The following is a 12,562-nucleotide window of genomic DNA, read 5'->3' as shown; positions in this document are numbered from 1 at the left end:
CATATTGAGTAGTATGAACTGAGAAAGCAACTAGTAAAGGGAGATCAGAAAAAAATTTCATGCAAATTGTCAAAAAAGCGCAAAATGAGGTGAAGGGACTTTAAATTTTGCTCGACGAAGGCAATGGTAAACCATAGCACTACAAGTTCTGAATAAAATCCAACGAGTTGAACGAACACTCTCAAGACTTTCCAAATAAATAGCAGAAGAATTGGATAACCCAAACCAAGCAAAATAATTTTTACACTTCCAGAATTATCAGAACAGAATTTGTATTGTAGATTCTCTGGTTGTTAATGATTCCAGAACCGATAATTATTGTACAAAAGTTCGGAAAAAGAGTCCAACTGGCACACATATCTTTCTGGACACAAAAAAAACAAGCAGAAGCAAAAACCAAATTGAATTGTTTTTTGTAACATCAAGTTCCTAGTGGAATTTTATTACTGTTATTGTCCTCAGAAACATTTATTGGTTGTATAAAACGATTCAAAGCCAAGCAGCAAGATAGGCTACAAATTACAGGGTAGTTTTCTGATTAACTGGCATTATATAAAAACGTTAAACAATTGCAGTTAAAAAGCCAAAGTAAAACAAAAATTTACACTAAAATTTGAAACTAATTAAAACTTTAATTATTTTCAAAGTCACCCATTGGATGAAAACTAGCGGTTCCTTGACAAAAACTACAAAAAAGCAAACCTGAAGTTTACAAAAAAGAATTGGTTATATAAATGCTAAAAATAGGGAAGTGGTCCGAAATGTAAGTTTCAAAAAGGTGCCTAAAATCTTCGAAAAACCTTCAGCTTCTGCTGAATAGCTTCTTTAGTAGAGAAATCTATTTCTTGCCATAGTATTAAACTTCAAAAAAGTTTCCTTGCCTTGTAATCAAGCGGAAATTGAAAAAGAGAAAGTTTCAAAACAACAATCTTGAAATTAGAAATTATTAATTAAATTTGTGATGTTTACATCCTCAAAAAACTATCTGTCTCATTAAATATTATTCTTTAACCTTGAATGTGTCAGTACATTAAGCACTTAAATATGGTTTCTGTAAATTAACCAACTCCATGGGTACAACTTAATGCTCGCCGATCTTTGCTTGTTTATTCCATTTCAAAAGTCAAAGTCACGGAAAAAGCTCAAAAGCATTTTTTAAAACAAAGACAGAGCTCCAATACAAACGAAATTCTTCGGCTTGAAAATAGGCGTGCTATATTAGGCGAAGGTGGCTACTAAAATTAAGCTTAATTTGCTGAAAATGCTAAAATGCTAATTTCTAATTCGCGGAACCAGTTTTATCTTACATTAAAACGAAAAAATGTGATCGAATGGTAAAACCAGTAGAAACACACAGCCGGAAGACTCCGGAACATAATTGAAGTTGCTATTTACTTAGGCCGAAGCCAACAAATAAACAAAAATAATCTCCTACTGAATTACACAACCACTTCGAAATAAAGTAGAAAACTAACATGTGAAAGCTCTGAAAAAGTTACTACTTAAGTTGAGAATCCGAAACAACTATTGGTCAAAGGTGCGAAATAAATTGTTTCATTAAAAGATTGGCTACCAACTGACAGACAAACATACCAGAGAAAACTCTCACATTCAGAAACAACATAGGAAAACAACAGAAGTAAATACCAAAAAATAATTAAAAAATACCTACAAAATGCTGACATGGTATTTTCTAATAATTATTTCTGCTCAATCGGTGACCCAACTAAATCCTTTCCGAGAAAACCTAAGCAACCAGAAAAAAAATAGCAAAAACCTGAAGAAAATTACAAATATGTATCTTTCATTTTAGTAAAAACTGCCCTGTATAACCTTGAAGTCACTGCCTGTTCACAATACCTGTAGCAAATCTCCAGGTGTAAAAGTTAACAAGAAAAGCAATTGCGAAAAACTTTAAATCAGTAGATAGAGGCAAAAAAATTGGAAAAAAACAGATGAAAATGGGGATATTTTTGAAAAAGACGCTCCGCCAGTACTCCTCTTCGAATACAATCCAATTTTTTTGGATTGTAAAAAACCAAGAACACCGCAATATAGCTCCGCTCAGCTTACAGCTTTAAAGCTATAACCACTATCGACTAATCACAGTGAATGAGGAGGCATGTCTGAATGTTGTAACTTATATTTCTTGAGAGCTCACCGGTATGACACGACTTTCTAGCTCATTGTCGAATGTTGACCATCAGCCACTGTTGGCAGCAGGGGTTTCACCCAAACCTGCTCAAAGTATTCATAACTAAACCTGCCAGTAGCAATGATGACCAAAGCTAGTAATTAATTGTACTAAGCGTAACCAACGCTCTTCGCTTAAAACTAAAGCTGAACTATATTATTTAACACTCTCAAAAACCTTTTGTCAAGTTCACCTTAATCAAAGTCGAAACATCGCTTTGCACGTTTCAAATTCAACTCTTCCGCATTTATAAAATTCTCTTCATTTTCACAATTTTCGAGCTTCAACTCAACTGATGACTTCAGACGCCGTTTGCATTCTCAACAATTTGAGAAAGTAAAGATATAAAAAGATCTTCGTGCCCAACATAACTTCACCCTTTTTTTCCAATTTCTGAAGATGAAGAAAAGAAAAACTTGAATCTTTCCCGTTTGTAGAGGCGAAAAGAGCGACGCCCAAATAAATGCCAAACTTCGTTTGAGATCAGCATAAAATAAGAGTAGTATTACGCTTAGCTTCGTCAATTTCTAAAGCTACTTAGAATACTTAAAAGTCAAGATGTTACGAGTTATTTATCAGTCGGAGAGACGTCAAATCGTGCAGCCAAACGTCTGCAATCAGCAACTGATTTAAAAAGGACAGCCAAAAATGAAGTTAACCGTCATTGGAGTTTTTAAATGAGATGCATCCTATCATGATTGGATTTCAAAAGTCTCATTATTCACAGTCCATGGCAATTTTGTCAACCTCCGTTTAAAATGCATCACTATATTAAGCTTTAATTACTGTCTAAGCATTAACAAATTAGCTATATCTATAAATAACTTTACAAAATTGTCACAAAATATAAAAAGTATTCTGGAATCGTAGTTTTAGGCACAGTGTGATAGGAATTAAAAAGATTTAAATGTCGGTCAACACAAGACAATAGGCACTTGAAATTTAGCACAATTGAGAAAATGGAAATTTTACAAGTAGAATAATAGATTATCAGCACAAGAAACTCAGATATTTCAAAACCACGATTTTTTCATTTTTCTGTATTACATTTCGTCATGCAAATTTAGGTCTTCAATTTTTTAAGACACAAATTTTGAGTTCTGAAACAAATAAACTTTCATGATTGCGTACAGTATCCGTCAATTTCAAGAAGAACATCGATTTAATTTACAGATCAAAGATACACATTAACTTAAATGATAGTTGAGACTTCGTTTCCGATCGCTCTGACGAACATGAACCTCTTATGGTACAAAGATATTGGGTTTGATCAAATGCTTTACTTCTTTTTAACCCTCTATCATATCAACCCGCAAGTTCGCTGTTGACATTAAAAAGATGTTTTCTTCAGCGAACAATTTGAACCCACATTCGGCTGTGGTAGTTTCATCAAGTCTCACGGGCCGCTGAGGCATGACCATGGCCATTAAGTGTGTTAAAACATAGGTGTAATAGCGACTGATAATTTATAGCCGAATTAAGCGGATAATTCGCTAAGCGGTGATAGCTCTATATCATCGGACGAGCCGCTGATTAAAGTTCCTATGTTAATAGTACCAATTATATAAAGGGTTAAAATCGGGGTGAAATGAGACAAGGGTGCAAATAATTTGGGTGAAATGATAGAGGGTGAAAAAGCTGGACACCCATCAAATATTTCTAATGTCAACGAACTTAACAACAAGACCACCATAACTTGACCTTCAAACGCTAAAATTTAAACTTATTGCTTGATATTTCCAATCTTTTTGAAAATCTTTTCGAACAAAATTTTCCAGCTTTTTGAAAAAAATTTCCAGCTCCGTAATTATTTTTAGAGTTTGTGGATTTTTTGCTGCAATGAAAGTTCGGTAAATTTTGACTCGAGATACTTCAGCGTGTAGTTCAAGATTCCAGAGCAGTTGAAACGAGCCATCACTCACATTTGCACGTTTGTATTTTGAGACAGAAATCGGACTGAGAAGAGCGGAAAATGTCTGTCTTTGGTCTCTTCTGGTTGGTTGTCATCGTCATCGTCATTCTTTACATAACCCAGAAGCATTCCCTTGCTTTTACCCTAAACAATATTTGGTCACAATTCCAATTTGATTTGATTTGAAGCCAGATGATTTATATTTATAATTTAGGACTAACCATTTCAATGCCATCATAAGGACGTAAAAATATCACTTATAGAGGGTCAACCTCTACCATACTTCGTGTGTTTGGTGTTGGGGGGGGGGGGGGTGAAGAAAAGAGCTAAAATGTTTTTAAAAAACAGCGCGCGATGCTGTAGAATTTAAAATCCAGCTAAGGTGGTTCGGGGGCCTTAGCCTCTAAATTCCAACAAGTTTTGAAAATAATTCCTAAGTATTGTTTTTCTCTATGTTGGCTCTCTAGGCAACTTTAATTCTCTTCAAGACCTTCTGCCCTAACTGACTAATAAAAAAAACGGGCACAATCCTATACTTAGAAAAAAATAACTTTCACCAGCTAACTTCTAGTGCTTATGCCTACTGAGAAAATTATATCAAGAACAAGCCGAAATCTAACTACGAACTCTTTGTCTTAACAACAGAAAGGAGAGACTTCACTTACAAAAATAAATTGAAAAGAAGCTCTGAAAATCTACAAAAATCAAACGGAGATCTGATGCGAAAAAGACCCAAAAATTCACATGATTAAAACCATTTCATACCATTTTTAGAATATGACCTCTATTTCGGTTCTAGAAATCTAAGTTTCATAAGACTTTCTAAATTTGTTCATATGAGACCAAGTCAAAACTGCCATTACTTATCAAGATCAAAATTTACTGAATAAACCGCCTATAAAGTGCTAACTTAGTAAGCCATTATAATTTGATTCTAATTCAAGTTGAAACAACACAAGATTAGTACTTTTGCTATATTTTCTTAAGTTTTCTTAAATCTCCCAAGATAGCTTAAGTTAGAAATTTCATTTCTACACCACCCTCTCGGACTTAACTATTCTCCTGAATAGTTACAAAAACAAAGTACAAGAAATAAACATGAACAAAAATTATACACTGCACCTTAGTTATAATCATTCGGAAAACAGTTGTTTCGGTAGTTTCTCTCCGTGTGTCTGTAATCTTTCCAATGGCCAACAAACTACAGAACTCCAAACGTTTCAACGCACTGCCCAATCAAAGTCTTAGACTCTCCTCAGCACCACATTGTTGCTTGGTACATTATAATTCTACTGAACGATTCAACTCAATGGGACACAGCTTTCATTTGGAATTCTCCAAATGCGCCAAAGATTGCTTGAACCCCCTTTCAGTGGTGAGTGTCTGTTCTGGTTCTTGATTCAGGATGATTCTCTGACGATGTTGGTTAGCATAAGGTCGTAGATCTATGGTGAGCACATGTTCTGCCTTGCGTTGAACCACATCGCCACTTTGTGTCATGTCCTTTGCTGGAACCAGTCAATGCATGTGTTGGGAAGCAAACAGAGTTGGCAGCGCATCAGCCACTACAAATTTGTTTCGAATGTTGTCAACGTGCAAGAAAGAAAATAAATCTCCTTGAAAAAATCTAACAGTATCAACGTACACAAAAGTAGATTCGAACTTGGTTTACTGCAGAACTAACTGAAAAAAAAACTAAATTTTGCGGACCAAAGTACCAATTCTGCTATAAATCTTAAGAATCTCCTAGTTACTTAACAATTATTACCTATTAATGGAGTGATCTCTGTGAAACCATCTATCTTTTTTAGAGAAGCTATGCTGTATTCTGAACTAAAGACAAACTCTAACTGCAAGACATTTTACATACAAATAAAAGACTGCAAATTTACTAGAGACCTTACTCCTGACTAACTAATCAAAGCTGGTACCGATCAATGTGTATTCTCGAGAATTTAATTTGGCTCTTTTCTAATTGTCTATTCTATCTCTGAGTTTACACCAGCTCTATTGAATAATCCTAAGAAATTAGAGAAATCGAAACACAGGAAAGAGTATTACCGGGGAAAACAACGAAGACTGTTCAGCAAGAAAGTGATTTTATAATCAAAAAAATTGGTCGAAAAAAACTGCTCAAAGAAAACGTTCATAACAAAAGCAGTCATAGATGCGCTCTTTGGATAACCGTGCCCGGACATCTATCGTTTTTCGGGGCGGTTAACCGATTATATCAATCGAGGACTGATATAAACAGTGAATCTAGGCTTTTGCTATGATGAAACATTCGATTATTCAACTGGTTAGTAAGGAGAAAAAAAATAATTAACAAGTTAACCCTTAGTTAAGAGAAATCTTAAACAGTAAAAGAACTTTTCAAACTTCATTTTACCACCTCACGAGCTGTTCATATTGTTCTGAAAATCCATCAGCAAAGCTTTAATATCCTAAATTTCCAATCAGTAATTCCCGAATCCCAACTCTATCGCCAATGTAGAATTTAAAATTCAGCTAAGGTGGTTCAGGGGCCTTAGCCTCTAAATTCCAACAAGTGTTGAAAATAATTCCTAAGTATTGATTTTCTCTATGTTGGCTCTCTAGGCGACTTTAATTCTCTTCAAGACCTTCTGCCCTAACTAACTTATAAAAATAAGGGCACAATCCTATACTTAGAAAAAGTTAACTTTCACCAGCTAACTTCTAGTGATTATGCCTACTGAGAAAATTATATCAAGAACAAGCCGAAATCTAACGAACTCTCTGTCTTACCAACAGAAAGGAGAGACTTCATTTACAAAATTAAATTGAAAGGAAGCTCTAAAAATCTACAAAAATCAAGCGGAGATCTGATGCGAAAAAGACCCAAAAATTCACATGATTAAAACCATTTCATACCATTTTCAGAATATGACCTCTATTTCGGTTCTAGAAATCTAAGTTTCATAAGACTTTCTAAATTTGTTCATATGAGACCAAGTCAAAACTGCCATTACATATCAAGATCAATATTTGCTGAATAAACCGCCTATAAAGTCCTACCTTAGTTAGCCATTATAATTTGATTCTAATTGAAGTCGAAACTTCTGGGAAATAACACAAGGTTAGTACTTTTGCTATATTTTCTTAAATCTCCTAAGATAGCTTAAACTAGAAATTTCATTTCTACAGATGCCAATCTTTTTGAATATTGTGCGTGTTCTTAAATAGGAGAACAAAGTGCTTTCTAAATCAGTAGTTGGGTTTTTAGCTTTTTGAACTACTTTTTCACTTCAATCAGATTGAACATTGGCCTGTTTGCTTTCAGTTGCTGTTTCTATCATGGTACCATTTCAGCCTATATAATCAAAACGTCAAAAACAAACCATGTCGCGAGATCAACAGAAGTAAAGAGGCATTGTTATAAACTTTTCATTCTTCCAATCATAAAGTTCTTCCAATCTTTTAATTTTCATAAAGTAAGCCATTTCTTCCAAAATTTACAAGAAAAAACTCAACTCTTCAATCTTGGTGTCATTAATTTATGATTAAATTTGGCAGTTTAGATTTCAATAGAGATCTTAATTCAATTTTCGTGCTCTTCCCAATAATTGTTTACTTCACAATTTCTCACGTTTGTTCAGTCCTTCAACTAGAATTTAGTTTGCATTCGCGTTTAACATAAAAAAGCGAGAACTGTGATTTCGTGCCAACTTTCTGTTTCTTATGTGACTTGGACCGAGTTGAACAATTTTACATTGGGGTACCCGGTACGTTACCATTACGCAAAATCTGAAATTCATAAGTTGACAAAATTACTAGCCAAGGGTATCAATGATGTAAAAATTCTTTGAAACTTTACGGCAAGATGGCGCAATATTGCGTCAATAACTGAATTTTTACTTCGTAAATCTAGGGGCTGTTAATTTACTTTTGATGCAGTTCTTTAGTGAAAGCAATTCTAAATTGTTGCGACGGATTACCGACCTCTTTTAGACTATGTAAATCATAGTGAGTGAAGAAATAAGCAATATTGTTCACTAAAAAAAATGAGCTAAGTTCCTTGAAAACAGTTTACAAATAATAACTATGAACGTTTCCAAGAGGTACGTCAGATAAGCTTTACAGCTCGTTTAGTTGATGTCCCTTTTGAGAAACTCATCAATTATATTTTACTTTCCAGAAAATTAAGAATGAGTTAGTTTGTACCTCAGCCACTAATCAGCCAAAAATTAAAGTAAAAAAAGACTTACTGTCGAAAAAGTAGTTTTTGAAAATTTGATCTACTAAATTTTTGAGCTGCTTTGAATTCATTTTTTGAATTTCAATATCTGAGGGAAAGAGGTAATTCGATTTGCAAAAATTATAAGTCTTAGTCAGCCTTATCCGCAGAGAGTTTCCAATTGCTGCATTATTAAATTTGACCTGCCTTATTAAACCTTTTTCTGGTTCCGTGTGTGGTATTTACAGGATGACACATTTTCAAAATCAATGAGAGAGCAAGGAGATCTCTTTGCAATTTCTTCAACAGTTTCCTTCAGAGGTTCAAGAAATTATAAGTCAAAAACAGTGAGTATTTTGTCTTTTTTGTAGTAATGTTGAAGGCTATCTGTCCGCTTTCGATAGAAGATGGCGCGCAAAGTTTGTCTTTGTCACATATCAATTTTTGCTAGTCTCTTTTTGTTTGTGCAGCCATAAACCAATAGACCGTAAGAGATCACGGGCTTAGCAAAAACTTTATAAAACTATCATTTTTGGAATTAGATAATAGTTCTTGAAGTCCACAATCGGGCAAAATTGGGTTCAAATTAAGCCCTAAGTATTTACCAAAATACATCAACGGAGATTTCTTAGAGTTAACGCAAAGTTTGTTTTTATTGAACCATGATATCGCCTCCGTAAAGCAATCTTTAATATTTGTTTCAATATCTTTTCCTCCAAAAAGTATGTTGGTATCGTCAGCAAACAATGTGATTTCCGATTTTTGCATATTTGTTGGTAGACCATTAACAAAAATTAAGAAGAGGAGTGGGCCAAGCACAGAGCCCTGTGGGACGCCCTTTTAATATTTTTATCTCAGAGGCTTTAGACTGGAAGACAACATTGTTGGCGGTTGTTGAGGTAGGACTGAATAAACTTTTTGAAATGGCCTCTAAAACCAAAAATTTCTAGTTTGTTGAGTAATAGTGAGTGATCAATGGTATCAAAAGCTTTTGTTATATCAAGGAAAACTGATGCACAGGGGTTTTTGTTATTCATAAACAATCTTATATTTTCTGTTATTTCAACTATGGCATGAATACATGATCTCTTTGATGAGCAAAAACCAAACTGTCTACAAGAAAAGAGTTTGTTGTTCGAGATGAAGTTAACCATTCTTTTGTAAATAATTTTGTCGAAAATTTTGCTAATGGTTGGTAGCAAACTTATAGGTCTATAGCTTTCGTTCCCTTTTTTATGAAGTGCCAACACTGCAATTTTGAAGAACTGCGGAAAAGTATGGCTCTTTATGCAATCATTGAGTATGTCAACTAGCGGTTCAGCTATTACAGGTAAACATAACCGAAGAACCATATTAGTGATTTGATCAAAACCACTTGACTTAGAGTTTTTCAAAGTTTTTACAATGGACAAGACTTCCAGTACGTTTGTACTATGCATAAAAAATGATTTGTGGAAACAATTACTGCGTTAGCGTAGCTGTAATTTAGGAATTTCAGACAGAATTTTTTCTACGATAATTACAAAATAATCATTTAAATGGTCAGCGTCCAAATCTACATCTTGCGTCTCTTTTTGTATCTTAGAATTTTTAAGGTATCAAAAACTGTTTTGCTATTTTTCTGACCTGTCAACCGCGAAAAATATGCTGGCTTTGATTTTCTAATTTTGCTTGTTAATTCATTTCTCAAAGAAACATATTTCTCTCAATCTTTTGGTTTATCAGACAAAATCCATTTTTTTCTGGCTTGATCGCGTTTTTTGAGAAGGTTCTTAATTTCTTTATTAACCCAGGGACATCTGTTTTTAGTTATAACTAATTTTTTCTCTGGCGCGTATCTGTTTCGCGTTTGCATAATTTTCGATACTAAATTGCCATCGATTGATTCCGTTGATTTCTTCATGTTTTGATCTAACAAAAACAAAAAATTTAGCAGTTTTTGGTCAGTCAATTGATTCAGATTTCGGTATTTTATAATTCTTTTTTGGTCAATAGAGTGCAACCAAAAGGGAACTTTACTCCAAATTGGATACTGATCTGAAATAGAAATTTCATAAGTTTTGCAAAACAAATCATCATCGGTTATGATATGATCTATGCAGGAAGAACTGAGATTTGTTTTTTGAGTTGGTTCATTATTTTGGATTCGATATCCGAGCGATTCGATTATATCAAAATGTCTCTTCTTCATTGATGATTGTTCTAAGATATTAATGTTAAAATCGCAAAAAATTAAGGTTTTCGAATTTTTGGTCAGCTGAAAATGGAGCATTGATTCAAAGAAATTAAAAAATTTATCCAGATTTGCTGAAGGAAGTCGGTAAAGAACAGATATAGCCCTTCACTTTATTTTTTTTGATTCGCAGAATTGAACATTCCTGATACGTTTCATAATCTATCAAGCTACATGAAATTCCTTCTTTCAAAAATGCAGCTACGCCGCCGCCTTTACCAACTGTTCTTGGTTTTATTACAATTTTTTGAAATATTTCCGTTAGTGCAATTATGTCCGGTGGTTCTTTCAAGCTATCGTTAAGAATCTGCAACTCATCGAAATTTTTTCTAAGAGATCTAATATTCAAACCTAAAAACATTTTTAGTGGTTTAGGTACTACTTATCAAAGTTCTGATTTTGAAATGTGCTTATACAATTGTCGTTGTCATTATCTGCCAGCTAATCCGAATTTTTGATTCCTACTCGGCTGAGATATTAAAATGAGATGACGTTTTAGTCACCTCACACAATATATTTTCATGTCACGCTGTTTTCTGCAGATTTACATAATCGCTTAGAGCAGCACACCCGTCGTTGTCATTGGGTGATAAACGTAAACGTTTGAGACTAGATTTTGATATATTGCGTGCCTGAGGAATAACGTTTCTCAAACAGAAATTTGAAGGATTTGTTTGTGATACTTGTGAAGTATTGTTGTTAAACTTACTATCTTTCGTATGCTGTGCAAATTGTCGCTTCCTTTGTCTGACAATAAAACTGTTCCCATTATCTAACTGTTCTTTATTTAAAGCGCAAAACCTGAGAAACACTTCCTGGGTTTTATAAAACACCTTTACCTGACAATTCTTTGTTGTAGTAATGTAACCCTTTTTTTCGGCCATTTGCTTTAATTCTCTGTCTTTCTGTGGTAAACGCTCCTTAATAATAATCGGCCGAGAGTTTTCAGAATTGAAAAATTTACCAAGCATTGACCATCGTGCATAAATTTCATCCTTCTCCCCAAGCCAAAGGAAACACAAATTTTGTTCACGGGGGGGGGCAAAATTCTAGAATTTGAGATGCAAACGCAGTCCAAATTAATAATTTGCTATCTAATTTATTAGTTATGGCCAATATTGTCTAATAGATTGATATCTAATTTATTCGACAATACAAGACAATTGGCATCTATTCTGTCCCCCCCCTCTCCTCAGCTTAGTGAGCATAAATCTTTTATGACCCCCAGGCGCACGTGCTATTTTCTTACATAGTAACGTGATATATAACAGATAATTTGTAACTGGGGGTCATAAAAAACACTGGGGGGGGGAGGGGGAGGGGGCGAAACAGAATAGATCCGACAATTGATATCTAAGTATATGTTAGAACATTCAAACCTTAGCCACCCTTGGGACGAATTGCAATTGCCAGGACACGAGAGTGTCTGGTCCTGCGTGTTGGGTATAAGTCACGCAGGGGGGGGGGGGGTATTAGGATTTATGTTCCAAGGATTTTTAAAATAGACGCTTTTCTCGACACTTGAGAAAGAGTCAAAAGTGGGATTTTGTTAGTGCCAGAAGGACAATACTAACTAGACAAGAAATCTTCATAAACCCGACATCAATCTGATATTTATTTATCGAAGAATAGTTTGTAATTTTTTTTTAAAAAAACAGCTATTCACCTTAACGCAGAGTGTATCACCTCGTTTGAACATGATGGTAGTATCATCAGAATACGGCACTGCGTAGTCCACCAGAGCCACTGCCTCACAGGGGAAGCGAAGTGAGGGGGAGTAACCAGGGGGACTGTACAGCAAATCAGGCAAGTCCTCAGCCACGTTTAAAGAGTCCGAAGGCTGCAAAAACAATGCAAAACGTAGCACTATTGAAATTTTTACGAGAACTCAAAATAATTATAAATTATTGGCAAAAGTAATTCCGCAAAAATCTCACATATTGATCGAAATTAAATGGTGTATGAGTAAAAAAATATTTCCAACTCAAATTAGTTAGTAAAGTAAATAGAACCACATTAGTGAGCCTA

At 34.4% G+C, this 12,562-nt stretch overlaps 1 protein-coding gene across 1 annotated transcript in view; it reads right to left on the bottom strand.

The window, feature by feature from the left end:
• Window positions 1-3,759: 3,759 nt before the first annotated feature.
• LOC142352843 (uncharacterized) overlaps window positions 3,760-12,562 on the bottom strand; it is a 30,924-nt gene continuing 22,121 nt past the window's right edge. The window contains exons 6-7 of the mRNA XM_075404995.1: window positions 12,201-12,374; window positions 3,760-4,250 (exon numbers count right to left, since the gene is read on the bottom strand). Of these exons, the coding sequence (XP_075261110.1) occupies window positions 4,113-4,250; window positions 12,201-12,374 (312 nt within the window). The 3' untranslated portion in view covers window positions 3,760-4,112. The remainder of the gene's footprint in view (window positions 4,251-12,200; window positions 12,375-12,562) is intronic.

The sequence above is a fragment of the Convolutriloba macropyga genome, chromosome 14, assembly GCF_964194025.1.
Source record: "Convolutriloba macropyga chromosome 14, txConMacr16.3, whole genome shotgun sequence".
NCBI lineage: Eukaryota > Metazoa > Xenacoelomorpha > Acoela > Convolutidae > Convolutriloba > Convolutriloba macropyga.
This window is presented reverse-complemented; position numbering and strand designations above follow the sequence as displayed.